Source organism: Mirounga leonina, unplaced genomic scaffold (genome assembly GCF_011800145.1).
Source record: "Mirounga leonina isolate KUSES-001 unplaced genomic scaffold, KU_Mleo_1.0 Mir_153, whole genome shotgun sequence".
In the NCBI taxonomy this organism is placed as follows: domain Eukaryota; kingdom Metazoa; phylum Chordata; class Mammalia; order Carnivora; family Phocidae; genus Mirounga; species Mirounga leonina.
The window spans coordinates 31,087,766-31,110,268 of NW_023270387.1; the positions used below are offsets into that span (position 1 = coordinate 31,087,766).

Here is a 22,503-nt window from a genome sequence, read left to right on the forward strand (position 1 = left end):
TGGTTTGGAATAATAAGAAATGAGAATTAAGGCATAAAATAGAATGAGTGCAAACTTCATCATACGGACAGGACAAAAGCTTGAGGAAGATGTTGATTTGCCAAAGCAGCATTTCAAGAAGATTAAAGTGAGGACAGTGTAGAATATATTGATTAAAGGGCACGGCTGAGTGCATGTGATGATAAAAGACCATTTATTTGATAGGGGTAAAGGTGTTTATATACCCCAGTAAGAAAGAGAAATTGAAAGATGTGGGTGTGAGAAGCAAGGGGGGAGAAAAAGTAAAAGATAATTTTGATAACAAGAAATAATACCAGCATTAACAGAGAATTAAAGAAATGAGAAGTAGGAGCAAATTTGAGAAAATCATGATGGGAAATTTCACAAGATCACTAAGAATTGATAGCCTGAAGTCCTGGGAACCAGCAGCAGGTAGGGCAGGTGGTAGGGTATGATGAAATCATGACCCAGGAGACATTCATTAAGATGCTACAGAGAGTACGGAAGAAGATATTTCAGGGACACATACACTATAACAATAGAGGCATAAAGATAGAATCTAACGGATTCCCTTCATTTAGGAGGTGGCGATAAGAGGAACCTGTTGAAAGACTATTCAGTGATATGTGGAAAACCAAAATCTGAATTTCTATAAGAAACTCGTTTTCTCCTTTATTTTTTTCCCAGATTATAAAAGAAAAATATATTCATTATTGTAAGCTTACTCATTATTCATTATTAAAACATAAATATAAAAATAAGAATTATAATCCTACTGTTAATATTTTGATATGTAACATACACAAACGTAAATAAACCTGAATAATACTGCACATTCTGGTTTAAACTCTATACTTTTTTTCCCCACTTTATCTAATGAATATTTTTCAACGTCTTTAAATAATTTGCAAATAGAACTTTTTACAGCCATATTACATTCCATTTTCATCAAGCTACATTGGTATACTTACTCCAATCATTCATTTGTGCCATTTCAGATGTTTCTAAATTTTTACACTGTGAATAACTCTTGCATCAACATATTTATACAATTTATTGTTTTGCTCATGACTGATAATTCCTCCTAAGTAAGTTCTGGCCAATATAAATCATTTCAATTATCTTGCACATTTAAACTTTGTTGAAGTAAGTTGCCAAATTTACCTCAGGATTGACTGAGTTTATGTTCCCACTAGAAAAGCAAAAGTGTACTCAGTTTCGCATACCTTCACTAACTATGTATATTACCTTCTCATAAGTTATAATATCCTGCTACAATTACTAAATTGCAATATTTTCTTAATACATGTGATATTGAAACTTAAAATATTTATATAAAAAAAGAAACTTAAAATACCTATTATGGTTTATATTTCTTCTTTGATGAAATATCCTTTTATATTCTTTTTAAAATTTTTTAAATTTTAATTCCAGTTAACATACAGTGTTACATTAATTTCAGGTGTAAAATACAGTGGTTCAAAAATTCCACATATCACCCAGTGCTCATCAAACAAGTGCACTCCTTGATCCCCACCACCTATCTAACCCATCCTCCCACTCACCTCCCCTGTGGTAACCATCAGTTTGTTCTCTATACTTAAGCGTTTGAATCTTGGTCTCTCTCTCTCTCTTTTTCACCTTTGCTCTTTGTTTCCTTTTTAAGGTTTGTATTTATTTCCAGTTAACATACATACTGTGTTTCTTAAATTCCAAATATGAATGAAATCATATGGTATTTTTCTCTGACTGAATTATTTTACTTAATATTATACTCCCTACCTCTATCCACATTGGTGAAAATGGCAAGATTTCATTCTTTTTTATGATTGAATAGTATTCCATTACACACACACTCACACACACACACACCACTTCTTCTTTATCCATTCACCTATCGATGGACACTTGGGTTCCTTCCATATCTGGGCTACTGTAAATAATTCTGCAATAAACACAAGGGTGCATGTATTCCTTTGAATTAGTGTTTTTGTATTCTTAGGGTAAATACCCAGTAGCCTGATTACTGGATCATAAGGTAGTTCTATTTTTAACTTTTTGAAGAACTTCCATCCATGTTTCCACAGTGGCCACATCAGTTTGCATTCCTACTAACAATGCAGAAGAGTTCCTTTGTCTCCATATCCTCACCAACACTTGTTTTTGCTATTTTTGATTTTAGCCGTTCTGACAGGGTTGAGGTGATATCACACTGTAGTTTTGATTTGCATATCCCTCATGATAAGTGATGATGTGCATCTTTTCATGTTTCTTTTGGCCATCTGTATGTTTTCTTTGGAAAAATGTCTGTTCATGTCTTCTGCCCATTTTTTAGTTGGATTATTTGGTTTTTGGGTGCTGAGTTTTACGGGTGCTGAGTTTTACAAGTTCTTTATATATTTTGGATACTAACACTTTATCAGATATGCCATTTGCAAACATCTTCTCCCATTCCATAGGCTGCCTTTAGTTTTGTGGGTTGTTTCCTTTGCTGTGCAGGAACTTTTTATTTTTGATGTAATCCAAAATAGTCTATTTTTGCTTTCATTTCTCTTGCCTCAGGAGACATCTAGAAAAATGTTACAGCCAAAGTCAGAGAAATTACTACCAATGCTCTCTTCTAGGATTTTTATGGTTTCAGGCCTCATATTTAGGTCTTTAATCCATTTTGAATTTATTTTTGTGTACAGTGTAAGAAAGTGGCCCAGTTTCATTCTTTTGCATGTTGCCGTCCAGTTTTCCCAGCACCATTTGTTAAAGAGACCATCTTTTTTCCCATTGGACATTCTCTCCTGCTTTGTTAAAGATTAACTGGCCATATAATTGTGGGTTTATTTCTAGGTTTTCTATTTTGTTCCACTGATCTATGTGTCTGTTTTAGCACCAGTACCATACTGTTTTGATTACTACAGCTTTGTAGTACAACTTAAAGTCTGGAACTGTGATACCTCCAAGCTTTTGTTTTCTTTTTCAAGATTACTTTGGCTATTCAGGGTCTTTCGTGTTTCCATACAAATTTTAGGATTATCTTCTGTGAAAAATGCTGTTGGTATCTTGATAGGGACTGCACTGAATGTGGAGTTTGCTTTGGGTAGTATAGACATGTTAACAATATTTGTTCTTCCAGTCCATGAGCATAGAATGCCTTTGCATTTCTTTCTATCGTCTTCAATTTCTTTCATCAGTGTTTTTAGTTCTTAGAATACAGGTCTTTCATCTCTTTGGTTAGGTTAATTCCTAGGTATCTTATTATTTTTGGTACAATTGTAAATGAGACTGTTAATTTCTTTCTGCTGCTTCATTATTGGTGTATAGAAATGCAACAGATTTCTGTACATTGATTTTGTATCCTGTGACTTTATCGAATTTATTAGTTCTAGGAGTCTTTCAGTTTTTTTATATAGAATATCATGTCATCTGTGAATAGTGAAAGTTTTACTTCTTCCTTACCAATTTGGATGTCCTTTATTTCTTTTTGTTCTCTTGATTATTCTGGCTAGGACTTCCACTACTATGTTGAGTAAAAGTGGTAAGAGTGGACATCCTTATCTTGTTCCTGATCTTAGAGGAAAATCTCTCAGTTTTTCCCATTTGCTGTGTATTTTTCATATATGGCCTTTACTATGTTGAGGTATGTTCACTCTAAACCCACTTTGTTGAAGGTTTTTATTATGAATGGGTGTTGTACTATGTCAAATGATTTTCCTGCATCCGTTGAAACGATCATATGGTTCTTATCCTTTCTCTTATTGATGTGATGTATCACGATTGATTTGTGAATGCTGGGTCAGCCTTGCATCCCAGGAATAAATCCCATTTGGTTGTGGTTAATGATTTTTTAATGTATGGCTTCTGTTTGCTAGTATTTTGTTGAGGATTTCTGCATCTATGTTCATCAGAGATATTGGCCTGTAGTTCTCTTTTTTTGTGTGTGGTGTCTTTATCTGGTTTTGGTATCAGGGTAATGCTGGCCTCCTAGAATGAATTTGGAAGTTTTCCTTCCTTTTCTATTTTTTGGAATAGTTTGAGAAGAATAGGTATTAATTCTTCTTTAAATGTTTGGTAGAATTTGCCTGTGAAGCTATCTGGTACTAGACTTTTGGCTTTGCGAATTTTTGGGTTACTGATTCAATCTGTTTGCTAGTTATCAATCTGTTCAAATTTTCTATTTCTTCCTGGTTCAGTTTTGGTAGGTTATATGTTGCTAGTTTATCCATTTCTTCCAGGTTGTCCAATTTGCTAGCATATAGTTTTTCATAATATTCTCTCATTATTGTTTGTATTCTGTGGTATCAGTTGTTACCCCTCCTGTCTCATTCGTGATTCTGCTTTTTTCTTGATAAGTCTGGCTAGAGGTTTATCAATTTTATTATTTTTTAAAGAACTAGCTCTTGGTTTCATCAATCTGTTCTAGTGTTTTGTTTTTATTTTTTAAAGTTTCTAAATCATTTATTTCTGATCTAATTTTTATTATTTCCTTCTTTCTGTTCATTTTGTCTGTTGTTCTTTTGTTCGCTCCTTTAGCTGTAATGTTCAGTTGTTTATTTGAGATTTTTCTTACTTCTTCAGGTAGACCTGTATTGCTAAAACTTCCCTCTTAGAACCGCTTTTGGTTCAACCCCAAAGTTTTGCAGCATTGTGTTTTCTTGTTTTTTGTTTGTTTCCATGTACTTTTAAATTTCTTCTTTGATTTCTTGGTGGACTCATTCATTGTTTAGTAGCATGTTATTTAACTCCCATGCATGGGTGGCCTTTCCAAATTTTTTCTGTGGTTGATTTCTAGTTTCATAGTGTTGTGGTCAGAAAAGATGCATGGTAAGAATTCAATCTTTTTTAATTTGTTGAGGCTTGTTTTGTAGCCTAATATGTGATCTATCCTGGAGAATGTTGCACGTGCACTTGAAAAGAATGTGTATTCTGCTGTTTTAGGATGGAATGTTCTGAATGTATCTGTGAAATCCATCTGCTCCAGTGTGTCATTCAAAGCCATTGTTCCTTTGTTGATTTTCTGTTTAGATGATTTGTATTTTGATGTAAGGGGGTGTTAAAGTCCCCTACTTTTATTGTATTATCATCAATTAGTTCCTTTATGTTTGTTATTAAACATTTTATGTATTTGGGTGCTCCCATGTTGGGTGCATAAGTACTGACAATTGTTATATGTTCTTGTTGGATTATCCCCTTTATTATTATATAGTGTCTTTCTTTGTCTCTTGTTACACTATTTGTTTTAACGTTTACTTTGTCCCAATATAAGTATTGCTACACCAGCTTTCTTTTTTTGTTGTTGTTGTTTTCATTTTAGTATCTTCAAAATGTAGTGTCAGGACCAAAAACACTTTATACCAAAGTGGAGAAATCTCATCTGTAGTGAATTATATCTCATGAATGATTTCAGAGATCTGATTTCTTATAAAATAAGAGAGGGAGAATTATCCATTAATGACCTCTGGGATATGTAATCTACAAAGCTTAGGTTATTGTTTTATAGCCAGCCATATCAGAAGCTAGAGTAAGGTCCAAGAGATGTGAACTCATGACCATCTTAGCAGATAATCCATCAATCAATTAATTAATTAATTAATTTATGTAAACAATGCCTGATTACTTGGGAGGTGTGAATTAACCCATTGGCAAACACTAACCATGATATGAGATGTTTCTCATTCTCTACCTAATGAGACATTTTAGAAAAGAATTACATTTGGGGCTTAAATTTGTCACTCCATAAAGGGAGACTCAGATGACAGGGAATAAAAATCAAGAATGGGCTAACTCCTTCATTCTTAGGTTTATTCAGACATCATTTACTGGCTGCCTACCATGAAGCAGGTGTTAGGTATATAAAGATGAAAAGACATTCAAGTCTATTCTCTTCACCTTAACTTTCCCTGAATCTTGATCTTTAAAAATCTTTTTTTTTTTTAACTTGGCAAGCTTATTTTTTTTTTTCATTTTTCTTATTTTATTATGTTAATCACCATACATTACATCATTAGTTTTTGATGAAGTGTTCCATGATTCATTGTTTGCGTATAACACCCAGTGCTCCATTCAATACATGCCTCTTTAATACGCATCACCAGGCTAGCCCATCCCCCCAACCCCCTTCCCTCTAGAACCCTCAGTTTGTTTCTCAGAGTCCAATTCCCCCCCTTCATTTCTCCCTTCCTACTATCTTCTTTTTTTTTATTATGTTATGTTAATCACCGATACATTACATCATTAGTTTTTGATGTAGTGTTCCATGATCCATTGTTTGCATATAACACCCAGTGCTCCAGGCAGAACGTGCCCTCTTTAATACCCATCACCAGGCTAACCCATCCTCCCATCCCCCTCCCCTCTAGAACCCTCAGTTTGTTTTTCAGAGTCCATAGTCTCTCATGGTTCATCTCCCCATGGTTCGTCTCCCCCTCTGATTTCCCCCACTTCATTCTTCCCCTCCTGCTATCTTTTTCTTTTTTTTTTAATATATAATGTATTATTTTCTTCAGAGGTACACGTCTGTGATTCAACAGTTTTGCACAATTCACAGCGCTCACCATAGCACATACCCTCCCCAATGTCTATCACCCAGCCACCCCATCCCTCCCACCCCCCACCACTCCAGCAACCCTCAATTTGCTTTCTTTTGATATCCATTTGCATCATAGATGTTTCTTCATCCCCTCACTTTCAATCTGCAGGTGTCTTTAGGTGTAAAATGAGTCTCTTATGGGCAGCATATTGATGGGTCCTGCTTTTTTATCCATTCTGTCACAATGTCTTTTGATAGTGTGCATTTAGTCCATTTACATTCAAAGTAATTATTTATAGATATGTATTTATTGCCATTCTATTACCTGTTCTGTTGTTGTTTCTGAAGATTTTCTATGATCCTTTGTCTTTCTCTCTTTCATGGTTTGCTGGTTTTCTTTAGCGATATATTTGGATTTCTTTCTCTTTATTCCTTGCATTTGTATTAGCGGTTTTTGATTTGTGCTTACCACTAGGCTTGTATATAACATCTTCCACATATAGCAGTCTGTATTAAGATGAACCCATTCTTTACTCCTCTCCTTCTATTCTGAATGATAGCCTTGCTGGTTAGTTTTCTTGGCTGCACATTTTTCCCATGTAGCACTGTGAATATATCATGCCACTCCCTTCTGGTTTGGAAAGTTTCTGTTGAAAAATCCAATGATTAGCCTTAATCAGGGGGTTTTCCCTTGTATGTAATTGTCTTTTCTCTTGCTTCTTTAAATTTATTTTTTTTAATCACTGTATTTGCCATTTTTATCATAATATGTCTTGGTGTGGATCTGCTTTTGTTGATTTTGTTGGGGGTTCTCTGTGCCTCCTGGATCTGGGCATCTGTTTCCTTCCCAGACAGGGAAATTTTTAGCTATCATTACTTTGAATAAATTTTCTGACTCCTCTTTTCTCTCTTCTTCTGTGACTTCCATAATACTATTATTATGTTTGATGGAGTCACTAAGTTCCCTAACTCTATTCTCATTTTGCATAATTCTTTTTTCTCTTTTTTGTAGTAATCACTTGATTACTTTCCATTACTCTGACCTCTAGGTCATTAATTTGTTCCTCTGCTTCTTCCATCCTGCTGTTCATTCCATCAAGTGTGTTTTTCATTTTGTTTATTGAGGACTTTATCTCTGCTATGTTATTTCTTATCTCTGTGTTAAGGGTCTCACTGATGCCTTCCACTCCTTTCCCAAGTCCAGTGAGTATCTTTATGATCATGACTCTAAATTCTCTATCAGCCATGTTACTGATATCTGTTTCACTTAGATCTCTGGCCATGGCCTTGTCCTATGCTTTCATTTGGGACAAATTCTTCTGTCTTCTCATTTTGTCTAAGTTTCTGAGCCTGTGTTAGGAAAGTCAGTTACATCTCCTGTTCTTGAGGGTAATGGCCTTATAAAGAAGAGGTCCTGTAGTGTCCTACTTGTAGTGTCCCCTATTTCCCAGGGTCTGGCACTTCTGGGAGTGTCTCCAATGTGTACTGCATGTGCTCTGCTGTTGTGTCCTGGCTGTTTTATCCTTTAGGCCAGTCATCGGCAGATGCTCTCTTTGCCTGTTCTGGAAAGTGTTTGGTCCCTGGCCTGAATGTGGTGCCTTTCAATTAGGTGTGCTCTTCGTCTGCATGTGAAATGAGACATACTGCCACTGCCACCAGAACCCAGGCTCCCCCAAACTCCTGCATCTGGAGACGAGGGTTGGCAGGGATTTTGGCTGACCTTCTGCAGGTGGGGGCCTGCCATTCTGGGACCATGGCAAGCATGAGTGGGAAGGGTGGTTCCACTGGAGTGGGAGCGGGGGACAGGGTTTGGGTAAGAAAGGTAGGTAGTGTCTGCCGCGCAGTGGTTCCCACATGTGGCCCTGTGCTTATGCTGAGGCCCGGGGAGGGAAATGGTGCCTGCCAGTTCCTTTGTTTCTGGAGGGGTTTCCTTGTGAATGCTGCCTCGTTGGCACATATTCTGAGATGAGCAAATAACCTCTTCAGTGGGTGCCCCAGGTGCTCTGCAGATCACTGTTTCCACACTGTCAACAAGCTGTTGGCCTTGCCTTCTCTCCAAGAGCAATCCCAATGCCTCCAGGCTCTCCCTCAGCCAAGCCTACTGACCTAGCTTTAGAACTCCAGGCTTTAAGCCCCACTGGTTGCCGGGACTTATGAAATTCAAAATTTAGCTTGTCTCGATTTCCAAGCCAATTGCTATGGGGATTTGTTTTTCCAGTGTGCTCCCCCCATGTGTTAGTCTGTCTCTTGCCCTTCTCTGTGACCATGGCACCCCCCTACCCCAACCACAATGGCCATGATCCATTTCTTTCCCAAACTGTCTCTGTACTTCCTACCTTCTTTGATGTGGCCTCTTCTCTACCTTTAATTGTGGAATTTGTTCTGCAAGTCTTTGGGTCAAGTTCTGGGTATTTAGCATGATTTGATACCTATCTAGTTGATAGGTATGGGATGAGGCAAGCCTAGGGTCCTCCTTTTCTGCCCTCCATCTTCCCCTCCATTTTCTGCTCTTTTCAATTCTTACTTCGTATTTTTGCACTGAAGACTTTTTCACACTGATTTGCAAATGCAACTTGTATATAGGAGATAGTAATCCTGTGTCATATGTTGTACAAATTCCCTAACATTTACCTTTTAATTTGATTTAATATCTTTTGAGATAAAGATTATTTCGATGCATTCTGGTCTTTCTACATTTCCTTTATTATTTTTTCCTCTTATTTCATACTTAGAAAGAAATTTTCCAATTACACATCAAGTATTACTTATTTTCATTCACTATAAAGTCTACAATCTTAACAAGTCTGTTTCTAATTCTGCTTACTGCAATGACCCATCTAACTGATGGCCTTGTAGCTTTATCAACATGAGCTGACCCCTAATTCAGTCCCGAAAACGGGCAACCACTTATTTTCTATGAACAAAGCAATGAGGAGCCAGCTGTGCAGGTGAGAAGGCACAGAGTAGTCTTTCTGAAAACAATAAGCTTGGTGCTGACAGAATTACCAGAGCTGCTCTGGAAAGGAACAGGTCTTACAGAATTAAACACAAGTATGGCAGCATCTCCCTATAACAGGTTTGATCCCTGGAAGGGCAGGGGGGAAAAAAAAGCACATTTTTTTCCTTGTCTACACTATGTGCTCTGAAGAGATGCTCTAGCACAATTTGTGTTCTACTGTGGGCTATGGCTCCTGGAAAAGAAGTATGTGCATGCATGCATGCATGTGTGTGTAGTGGGGCAAGCAGAGGATGCTGCTAATCATATTATAGGTTTTTCCAGGCTCCAACTAAATACAGAAACCAGAACAGATATTCTCTTCTATCACAGCCTAAGCGATTGAGGGCCACTAACAAGCTAATATTAAATACAGAGTTAGGTTCTCAGGGAAAACTGAAGTATAGCCTCTAGAAGATTTTAAAATTAAGCAATGTCTAAGTGTGGCCTCTCACATTCACCAAGAATCTGAAGAACATATAACCCTTTCGAGACCCTAAAAAGCACCACTGATTTAAAGGCAGTGAATTTTTAAAATGGCACCTGGCCATAGCGCTTGGCATGGCAGATAGTGGTGTATTGGTGATAATTAGGTGAGCCTTTCTTCACGTGACTGTATCTATACAATTCATTCTCTCCTAGGTTTGTTGTAGCATAATGCTCAAAGAGGTACATGAGCATTTAAGAAGTTTGGAACATGTGAACGTAACATTAAGTTACAAAATAGTACTTCATAAGATTAGATACATCTATGAAAATTCCAAATATGATTTTTCTAAACAACAGCTTTTTTCTCCCTTTCAATTTAGCCAGAAAATCTTTCCCGCAGCATAAGTGGTATATTAACATATCATATTTCACTAGTAGGAGCTAATGACAAGATATTAGTTATAATGAACATGTTTAAGTAACAAATATTCCCAATATTAAACTTTAAAAAAAAATGTTTTTAAATGAAGAAATTCAGTTCCCTCAATGAGAACATAAGAGAACAGAAAAAAGGAAACAGAGGTAAAAATAACCCTCCCATGCCTTTTGACTCCAGTTCACTGCATCCAAACTCCAACCTGTCAAGTGTGCCTGGTGGGTAAATGTGGAGGTAAGGCAAATAAGAAAAGGAAGAAGGAGAGCAGAGAACCAGGCTGATAAGCAGTTCAGTAAGGTTTGTGGCTTTGCTAGAAAGATTAAGAGGAGGCATTTGAAAGAGGTACTCAACTGTGATACCTAGAAGTACAGACAAAAGAGGAAGAAGAGACTGGAGTGGTGGTATAGGATTCCCTGCAAAGGTCTGGAGAACAGTAAGGAGCCACCGGTGAACTAGCTCAACACTCCCTACTATGCTGGGTTTAGTGTCCATGCATTGTGCTTTGAGATTTTATTGCTGCTAAGATGATAATGACAAGAGGGTCCAATATTTTTTTTAATGTATCTCTGATTGACTTATTTCGCTCAGCATAATACCCTCCAGTTCTATCCACGTCGTTGCAAATGGCAAGATTTCATTCCTTTTGATGGCTGCATAATATTCCATTGTGTATATATACCACATCTTAATAAGTCAATCAAAGAAAGACATGTATCATATGACCTCACTGATATGAGGAATTCTTAATCTCAAGAAACAAACTAAGGGTTGCTGGAGTGGTGGGGGGTGGGAGCGCTGCGGTGGCTGGGTGATAGACATTGGGGAGGGTATGTGCTATGGTGAGCACTGTGAATTGTGCAAGACTGTCGAATCACAGACCTGTACCTCTGAAACAAATAATACATTATATGCTTAAAAAAAAAAAAAAAAAAGATAACAGGAAGGGAAGAATGAAGGGGGGAAATCGGAGGGGGAGATGAACCATGAAAGACTATGGACTCTTAGAAACAAACTGAGGGTTCTAGAGGGGAGGGGAGTGGGGGAATGGGTTAGCCTGGTGATGGGTATTAAAGAGGGCACGTTCTGCCTGGAGCATTGGGTGTTATACGCAAACAATGAATCATGGAACATTACATCAAAAACTAATGATGTAATGTATGGTGATTAACATAATAAAAAAATGAATGTATCTCATCACTGTACTGGAACTGTATTATGCCTTAGTAAAAGGACTACTCAATTTTATTAGTTATACTCAAAAATTACCAATGAGAGTAAATATTTCAGAAAAAAGAAGAAATGGACTGCTTAAATGCACAGAGGTTAAAATATTTCTGTTGACTTGTTTTTTAAGAAAATTGATATAAAATAGAGATTTTTTAAATGTGTAATTGTGTATCTGTTTTCCCCCTACTGCAAAGCAACACCTTAAAAGCAGATATTAGAAAAAACTATTCCATCAATTTGGTAGGTCCTGCCATTGAAAATATACCCAATAAGAAAAAAAAGAAAAAAATCTTATCTCATTCTTTTTCATCATTGAAGGAAATAACTAATCTTTTACTTGGAAGTGTTAATATTAAGGGTCATAAGGCATGTGAAATGCTCAGCACAGTGTCTGTCCATTTTAAGTACTCAATTAACTCTTATTATCATTATTTTATTATAGAGTAGCAGATTCTGAGATACTACGACCTTTGGAAATTTGGACATCACATGCCTTAAAGCTAATGTCCTGTTCACATTTCAAGTGGAAAAGCTTACCTCTTGCAAATGAGATTCCTTTTTCTTTGCAGACAAATTTAAATGTTTATCAAGAATAGAATAGTACTTTTCACTCTCCTTGTCAAACTTCTTCTTTCCATCCTAGAAGGTGACAAAACAACAAAACATTCTAATTCGAGAATAAAACTGATTTTTTAACATTCCCATCAAACGTCCAATACAAAAATTTAATAAAGATTTAGTGAGCTCCAACTATGTACAAAACTTGACGGAGTAGGAAAAAGGATGTGAAACAAGTCATTTGAATATGTATTCAAATATGTATTCAAATGTACTTAAATATTCTCAAAGAAGTTCGTGGAACTACAGTATGGAAGGAGGCAGGCTGGCTACAGTAGAATCCCTCTGAGAACTTTATAATTGACTCTCAACAGGAGATTCTGATCTAGTAAGTCTGAGATAGGACCAAGAGAAAATGTCTCATTTATGCTTTCTGGTGGTGTCGATGAGTTAATATAATACCAGTTTAGAAAATTGCTCACACAGACTCTTTTCAAGAAATCATTATTACCGAGCTACAGAAAGGTACCTGATATTTCAAACACTTCATTCCTGATGGGGGAAAACAGACTTCTAAAAGGTGGTAGCAGGAAATAATTAAATAAGATGTTTCAAAGTCAAACCAAAAAGATTAGCAACATCTTTATCATAACTCACCATAACTGCAATAGCTGACCTTTGCTCATTCCTAAAATTGTGTTGTTTTATAGGGAAACTGTAACTAGGCTGGCCTTTTATGGAAGAGGACAACTTTACCTTTTATCCTGTGGCACACTCTTATACAAATGCAAATGGAATAAAATCCTAAAGGGGATAAGACCCGCCTGGGCATATAATCTTCTCCAACTATAAATATGTTATCCACCAGGTAAGGTTTTTGTTTTTTGTTTTTTGTTTTTTGGGGTTTTTTTAAGATTTATTTGTTTGAGAGAGAGAGAGAGAACACATGTGGGAGGGGCAGAGGGAGAGGGAGAGAGAATCTCAAGTAGACTCTGCACTGAGCACAGAGACCAACACAGGGCTTGATCTCATGACCCCTGAGATCATGACCTGAGCAAAAACCAAGAGTTGGATGCTCAACCGACGGTGCCACCCAGGCGCCCCCAAACCAGGTAAGTTTTTTTTCCCATTTATGAGTCCATATGAAATAAATACTAGGCAATCAAACTCATAAATTTCATTGGCCAAAGAAGCACTCTTATTTGCTTTTATTTCATTGTTTCTGGATGTGCAATGCTTGGACCACTTTAATGAGAGTCAAGTATTTTTAAGCCTATTCAAAAGGTAGATTCCTATTTCCCCCATCCAGAGATTCAGGAATTATTATTTTTAACAAGCTTGATGATTATTATGCATATTGCTTTATTTCATTATTTGCTTAAGTATTTGAAAGAGTTTAATAAAAAATTAGAGATAGATATGTGCTCATTTAACAGCAGTACATACTAAAATTGGAACAATACAAAGAAGATTAGTATGGCTAATCATGAAGTGTGCCATACTTTGGGGGAGTCAGAGCTAACAGGCTTCCAGTTATGGAATAAATTAAATCACAGGGATGAAAGGTACAGCATCAGTATATAGTCAATGGTCCTATAACACTGATGTATGGTGACAGATGGTGGCTACATTTGAGGTGAGCATAGCATAATGTATACAGTTGTCAAATCACTAGGTTGCACACCTGAAAGTAATGTGACATTGTGCTGTCCATCAATAGAAAAATTTTAAGAAAATAGATGGATAGGGCGCCTGGGTGGCTCAGTTTGTTAAGCGACTGACTTCAGCTCAGGTCATGATACTGGAGTCCCTGGATCGAGTCTTGCATCAGCAGGGAGCCTGCTTCTCCCTCTGACCCTCCCCCATCTCCTGCTCTCTCTCTCTCAAATAAGTAAATAAAATCTTTTAAAAAAATAGATGGATAATTTTATAGAGGGACAGGAGGAGAAGGGGAGGAAAGGAGAAAGGGAGAAGACAAGCAGGCCTCTGGCCTGTCTTTCCCATTATCTGAGGTTGCCAGATTGAGATTAATAGATCCAAGTAATTCTATTTCGATCCACTGGCACCTCTGATGTTTTTAACCCACCATGATCTAGTTCCAAATATGGAACTTGAAAAAAGTTAACTGATAAAACTACATTGAATGGGAAGAGCAAGTAGGATTGTACTGCAAAAGTTTGTAAATTAAACTGCTAGACCTATAAATGAGAAAAGCCAGAATCTCCAAAGGATTTTCATTACATAAGGAGAAAATGTGGTCCTACTAGGAGAAACACAATAAAAAAATAAAGAGTGGCATTCACATTAAAAAGTCTACTGAGAGACTCACATTACAAAATGTGGAGTAGTAGACCCAAAAGGAAGCACAGAAGTCCAAGGTTCAGGATGGGAGGACCTTGTCCTCTCTACCATTGTAACAAGATACCTGGGTGAACATTTCACCATTTGCTCAGTGGTGACAGTGTAGCAGAGAAATTTATGTATATACCCTATCCTCTATAAAACTGAGTATTTGAGAGAGTGATCAATAAATATTTAATGAAAAAGTGAAATACTTCCTCTGTAATAATCTGGGCACCATAGTCCCTCACAGATACTCCATTTGTTTAAAACAAAAAAACAATATCCATGATACCAGGGACAATTCCACACAAATAGCTTAACTCAATCCCATGTGCACAAATACTGGGGGGGCAACCAGTCACATTATAGTATAGTACACAAAACTCACTCACTTTCATCTTACGCTAGGGGACTTACAATTTCTTGCTATGCATAGAAGAAACTGGTTGAAGGCACAAAGAACACAGCTGTGGTGACAACACTAATATCTCTGTTTTCGGGCAGCGTTTGATGGCATTTTTGGAAACATTAATTCAGTGCCAACATGTCAGCATTCCTGGCAATACAAAAAAATCATCCCCAGTGCACTTCCTGGACTCTTATTCAAACCCTGGTGCTTCACATCACCAGGCCAGCAAAAAAGATCTACTCAAAGATTCCAGTGATGTAGAAAACAAAAACACACTCAGATCTAGCATAAAATTAAAGAGCTGAGTAGGCCACATGAAGGACAACTATAATGTGGGGAAGCATGGTCTTGAAAACAAAGAGCATTTCTCCCTGAAATTCACATCTGTCCCAAAAGCTATGATATACTCTTCATGTAAGCCAAGTCTCATTTGGACTTACTAACTTAGCTCCATACAGCTACCTCTTATCTTTTGTGTTACATGTTCTGGGTATCAAGCTAAGAATCTGCTCTAAAACAAATGCTGCAGATGGAAGGGAAAAATAACCGATCAATCTTTACTAAATGCTGTACATGATTCCCGTCTTATTGTCACAGCATGACTCAAAAACAGGAGACTACATTATAGTGTTACATTTTCTGTAAATCACAGTAAGGACATTTGAACTAGGTAATCATTTAAAATGAAGTCATATATATGTACATATATATGTGTGATGTTTGTATGTATGTGAGTATATGTATTATAAAATTTTAAAGGAGATCATCCAAAATAGCAAATTATTCCCCAAACCCAATTTTAGCTGGCAAAAGTGTAAGATAAGTTCTGGGTCTGCAATCAATTCACTTTCTAAATGACACTACATTTGCTCTAAGCACAGAGGTCATGTTGTATCTTAGCTTCTAACATTAGCAACTGTGGGGCGCCTGGGTGGCTCAGTCGTTAAGCGTCTGCCTTTGGCTCAGGTCATGATCCCAGGGTCCTGGGATCGAGCCCCGCATCGGGCTCCCTGCTCAGCGGGAAGCCTGCTTCTCCCTCTCCCACTCCCTCTGCTTGTGTTCCCTCTCTCGCTGTGTCTCTGTCAAATAAATAAATAAAATCTTTAAAAAAAAAAAATAAAGATTAGCAACTGTGGTTGTGCCACACCCTCACTTTACCCAGTAAGGTAGTAAGGAATGGGAGGGAAACTGCAAGCATCAATTTTACTCCAAATTTATATATAACAACAAAAAAAAAAAGTCAAATAATTATAAAAACTATAGGTCAACCATGCAGATAAAAAACATGAAATTATACATAATTGTTAAAAGAAGGCCAAACCAATCCCTTCCACTGACCACAAGAGGGTACCAAAGATGAAGAACAGACTGTACCACAACATTTAGAAAATCACAAATAGAAATTCTCAAAATGTTATCTAATTGCATTTTTTTCTGTAGAAGACCAGTGCAAAGTTTTGTTTAAACAATTGTAAGCAATCTTTATTCTAATGTTGCCATGGTATAAATTATTAAAAATAAAAAGTGAAATGACATTTTCTATATTTCTTTTTTAAAAATGGAGCACATGGGGCACCTAGGTGTCTTAGGTAAGCATCCGACTCTTGATTTCAGCTCAGGTAATGATCTCAGGGTGTGAGATCAAGCCCTGCATCAGGCTCCACATTGGGCATGGAGACTGCTTAAGATTCTTTCTCTCTCCCTCTGCCTCTCCCCACCCTGCTCACCCTTTGTCTCTCAAAAAAAAAAAGACCACGTATTTAGGATTTTAAGACTATTTCAAACGTTATCATTACCAACCAAGATACTGTGAAATTTCCCATACAACTACTTATGTCATGGTGTTAGTATACCCATTAGCTAATAAGCAGTTTGTGTATATTTTGAAAAAAAATCCTTCAAGTGAATGCATAGCAGTAGAAATAATAATAGAAAGAATGATAATTAAAATGAATAGCTAAAAATCTGATTCAAAAATACGCGGAATTCTTATAAACTGGCACTGTGCTAGGCATTGAGAGGATAAGTTATAGCCCTGACTACCAATCTTGGCTACACTTCTTGTTCCTCTGATGGTTGGATTTATTCGCTGATTAGAATGGCAGGCCAGGGTGAAATCAACCATCTCTTAAGTCCCAAAGTGCCAGATGCTAGGATATTCCAATCACATGCTGTGTGGGAGTTTCCTAAGGCCCAAGAGATTTCTGGTAACCAGAAACCCAGGTTATTAAGAATCTTAGTATAGCTTACACAGCAGTGTCCATCCTTAGGTGACTGTACCCAACCATTCCCAGTCTCCCTAACCATTGCCCACCAAGTCCTTCCTTCTCAATCTGCTGAAACATAGACATTCCATCGGTCTCCTTGATGGGTAGCTGTAACACTATAATTCACCGCATCTTCCACATTTCCAATTACCCCACCACTACCACTACCAGGTGAACAGACTCATAAGGACCAAGGGTTTCATATTTGCCTTTATGAAGAACTTCTACAGACTGGAATGATTAAAAAAAAATATATATATATAAGAAGGATAGATATGAAGGTATAAGACACAGAAGAGGAAGGTCCAAAGGGTAACAAGCATATGAAGAGCTGTTAAAACTCATTAGTAATTAAGAAAAAAGCAAATTAAAATATTCAGATATCACATTATATCAGATATTGGCAAGTGTTAGAAGGTTGAATAATTCTACATGCTGAGTGCATGTGGACATACGGGAACCTTTATATATTACTGGTGGAATAGTATGGGGCTGCAGCCTTTCTAAAGAGAGATGTTGCACTACTGAGGGGCCCTAAGAACACAGAAAAGTCAGTAAGGAAACACAAATGAGGATATGCATCTGTGGGGACAGGAAGATAGCTAGGGTATTCATTAATGGACATAAAATGAACTTGATGCAGAACATGGAGCACTAGGCAGAAGTTAGAAGGAAATATTAAATGTTGATGGGTCTTAAAACACAATTCTGAGTTAAAAAACACAAAACAGACAAGTAACACTAAATCATTCACATAAATTAAAGAGCCATGCATACAAAATGGTAACAATATTACAAAAACCTACACAAAAATATACACATTAAACTCATAAGAATGGCTGTTGCGTAAGGAAGAAAATGAGAATGAGGTATGAGTAAAAGAATAAAACAAGAGAGGGCTGTGAACTAAAGGACAACAAATGGAAAAAGGAAATTAGGAAATTAACCAGGAAGCCCAACATCTGACTGAAAAATTACTGAAAAAGAAAGTGTCAGGAGAAAATTACCTAAAAAATAATATATTAAAATTGCTAGAACTGAGAAAAAGTTTTCCATATTAAAATGTCACAGTAATGGAGTAAGATGGCAGAGGAGTAGGAGACGTAAATTCCCTCTGGTCCCAGGAATTCAGCTAAACAGGGATCAAACGATTCTGAACAACTACAAACTCAACAGGAGATTGAAGAAAAGAATAGCAGCAACTCTCTGAACAGAAAAGCGGCCACTTTCGAGAACATAGGAGCTGCAGAGAAGTGAATCTGAGACGATATTCAGGGAGATAGACCTCGGGGGAGGGAGCCTCCATCAGCCACTACCGGCAAGTGATAGAGCAGCAAAGCACAAAATTTGAAATTTTAAAAGTCTGCTCAGCTGAGGGACATCGCTCCAGTGGCTGGGGTGGGGGGATGGGGGTGGAACACTTGCTGGGACAGTGTGGTCTCAGGACCCTCAGGGTCACAGAAAGACCGGGGGTGCCTGAGTGTGGCAGAGATCCCAGGTATCGGAGCAGAGAAGCCAGCTGCAGAGACAGAGCCGAGGAGTGGGCTCTCAGCTCCAGGTTGCCATAAACCAAGATCCGTGGCACAGTCGGGCCACTGCTCTTCCAGCAGGGATGCAACAAGCGGCAGATCTGGGGAGACTCCCCTTCCTCCCCCGGGAGCACACAGCAGGAATCTGCTGGGTTTGGAGACTCCAAACGGGGTCCTGTGCCAGAGACGGAAACGCTCGGTCACAGGTGGGACGAGCACGGAGCGAGGCCAGAGAACCTGGGAGACAGAAGTGATTTGACTGCTGTTCTCTGGGGGCTCACTGATGAGTGGGGCCCCAAGTTCTCGGCTCCTCCAGGACCAGAGATTGAGAGGCCGCCATTTTCATTCTTGTCCTCCAGACCTGCACGGAAAGCTTTCAGGGAACAAAAGCTACCAAGAGCAAACGCGAGCAGATTACTTAGCCCAACTGGCAAGGGTGGGGCAATTCCGCCTCCGCAAAGACATTTGAGAACCACAGCAACAGGCCCCTCCCCCAGAAGAACAGCAAGAACAGCCAGCCAAGACCAAGTTTACTAATCAAAGAGAAAAGCAGAATGCCAGCACTAGGGGAATACAGCACATAGAATTCATGGCTTTTCCCCCATGATTCTTTAGTCTTTCAAAGTTAATTTTTTACATTTTCCTTATTTTTTTCTTTCTCTATTTCTTTTGAATTTTTCTTTTTCCCTTTTTCAACGAACATCTTATCAATCCCTTTTTTGAAAATCTTTTTTACTTTTCATTTTTAAGTCATATTCTATCTCTTCATTGTAGTTAACATTATTTTTTGTGTGTATATATATATTTGTTCTCTCTTTAAAATTTTGAGATACAGTTTCTTCTAAAAGACCAAAATATACCCTAAATCTCTAGTGTATGGCTTTGTTCTAGTCTACTGCTGGATCACATTCTCTACCCCCCCCCCCTTTTTTTTGTCTTTTTTTATTCTTTTTTAATTTCCATTCTTCCTTTTTTCAACCACCTTCTTATCTTATCAATTCCTTTTATAAAATCTTTTATAATTTTCATCTTTACTATCATATTCCATCCCTTCATTGTATTTGCCCTTATTTTTTGTACATATGTAAGTTTTTCTTTCTTTAAAATTTTGGGAGGCACTATCTTCTAACAGACCAAAATACACCCAAAATCTAGTGTGTGGCACTGATCTATTCACCAACATGATCATATTTGATTATATTCTTTTTTTTCTTTCTTTGTTTCCCTTTCTTTTCCCCCCATTTTTGAGTCTCTTCTGATTTGTTTCATGTATATTTTTATGGGGTCATTGTTACCTGGTTAGCATTTTGTTCTCTCATTCATCTATTCTCCTCTGGACAAAATGACAAGACAGAAAAACTCTCCTCAAAAAAAAGAACAATAGGCAGTACCAACTGCCAGGGACCTAATCAATACGGACATTAGTAAGATGTCAGAACTAGAGTTCAGAGTCACGATTATAAAGCTGCTAGCTGGGCTTGAAAAAAGCAGGGAAGATACTAGAGAATCCCTGTCTGGAAAAATAAAAGAACTAAAATATAACCAAGTCAAAATAAAAAAAGACTACTAATGAGGTGCAATAAAAAATGGAGGCTATACTGCTAGGATAAATGAGGACAAAGAGAGAATTAGTGATATAGAAGACCAAATGATGGAAAATAAAGAAGCTGAGAAAAGAGAGATAAACAACTACTGGATCACAAGGGCAGAATTCGAGAGATAAGTGATACCATGAGATGAAACAATATTAGAATAATTGGGATCCCAGAAGAAGAAGAGAGACAGGGGCAGAAGGCATATTGGAGCAAATTATAGCAGAGAATTTCCCAAATTTGGGGAAGGAAACAGGCATCAGAATCCAGGAGGCACAGAGAACCCCACTCAAAATCAATAAAAATAGGTCGACACCCTGACATCTAATAGTAAAACTTACGAGTCTCAGAGACAAAGAGAAAATCCTGAAAGCAGCTCGGGAGAAGAGATCTGTAACCCACAATGGTAGAAACATTAGATTGGCAACAGACCTATCCACAGAGACCTGGCAGGCCAGAAAGGACTGGCATGATATCTTCAGAGCACTAAACGAGAAAAATATGCAGCCAAGAATACTATATCCAGGTAAGCTGTCATTTAAAATAGAAGGAGAGATAAAAAGATTCCAGGAAAAAAAAAAAAAACTAAAGGAATTTGCAAACATAAAACCAGCTCTACAAGAAATATTGAAAGGGGTCCTCTAAGCAAAGAGAGAGCCCAAAATTAACATAGACCAGAAAGGAATAAAGACAATATACAGTAACAGTCACCTAAAGGCAATACAATGGCACTAAATTCGTATCTTTCAATAGTTACCATGAATGTAAATGGGCTAAATGCCCCAATCAAAAGACACAGGCTATCAGATTGGATAAAAAAACAAGACCCATTGATATGCTGTCTGCAGGAGACTCATTTTAGACCCAAAGACACCTCCACATTGAAAGTGAGGGGGTGGAAAACCATTTACCATGCTAATGGACACCAAAAGAAAGCTGGGGTGGCAATCCTTATATCAGACAAATTAAGATTTTAAACCAAAGACTGTAATAAGAGATGAGGAAGGACACTATATCCTACTTAAAGGGTCTATCCAACAAGAAGATCTAACAATTGTAAATATCTATGCCCCTAACATGGGAGCAGCCAATTATATAAGGCAATTAATAACAAAAGCAAAGAAACACATCGACAACAATACAGTAAGAGTGGGGGACTTTAACACCCCCTTTACTGAAAAGGACAGATCATCTAAGTAAAAGATCAACAAGGAAATAAAGATTTTAAATGACACACTGGACCAAATGGACTTCATAGACATATTCAGAACATTCCATCCCAAAGCAAAAGAATACACATTCTTCTCTAGTACCCATGAACATTCTCCAGAATCGATCACATCCTAGGTCACAAATCAGGTCTCAACTGGTACCAAAAGATTGGGATCATTCCCTGCCTATTTTCAGACCACAATGCTTTGAAACTAGACCTCAATCACAAGAGAAAAGTTGGAAAGAACTCAAATACATGGAGGCTAAAGAGCATCCTACTAAAGAATGAATGGGTCAACCAGGAAATTAAAGAAGAATTTAAAAAATTCATGGAAACCAATGAAAATGAAAACACAACTGTCCAAAATCTTTGGGATACAGCAAAGGCAGTCCTAAGAGGAAAGTATATAGCAATACAAGCCTTTCTCAAGAAACAAGAAAGGTCTCAAATACACAAACAACCCCTAATCTAAAGGAGCTGGAGAGAGAACAGCAAATAAAGCCTAACCCCAGCAGGATAAGAGAAATAATAAAGATCAGAGTAGATCAATGAAATAGAAACCAAAAGAACAGTAGAAGAGATCAAGGAAACTAAGAGCTGGTTCTTTGAAAGAATAAGATTGATAAACCCCTGGCCAGACTTATCAAAAAGACAAGAGAAATGACCCAAATAAATAAAATCATGAAAGAAAGAGGAGAGATCAAGGGGCGCCTGGGTGGTTCAGTCATTAAGCATCTGCCTTCGGCTCGGGTCATGATCCCAGGGTCCTGGAATCAAGCCCCGCATCGGGCTTCCTGCTGAGCTGGAAGCCTGCTTCTTCCTCTCCCACTCCCCCTGCTTGTGTTCCCTCTTTCACTGTGTCTCTCTCTGTCAAATAAATAAATAAAATCTTTAAAAAAAAAAAAAAAAAAAGGAGAGAACACAACCAACACCAAAGAAATACAAACAATTATAAGAACATATTATGAGCAACTCTATGCCAGCA

The 22,503-nt window shown here is 37.6% G+C and overlaps 1 protein-coding gene across 1 annotated transcript in view; it reads right to left on the reverse strand.

Moving 5' to 3' along the window:
* Window positions 1-22,503, reverse strand: part of ARHGAP42 (Rho GTPase activating protein 42) — a 304,988-nt gene that overhangs the window by 81,737 nt on the left and 200,748 nt on the right. The window contains exon 4 of the mRNA XM_035009327.1: window positions 12,145-12,246. Within this exon, the coding sequence (XP_034865218.1) occupies window positions 12,145-12,246 (102 nt within the window). The remainder of the gene's footprint in view (window positions 1-12,144; window positions 12,247-22,503) is intronic.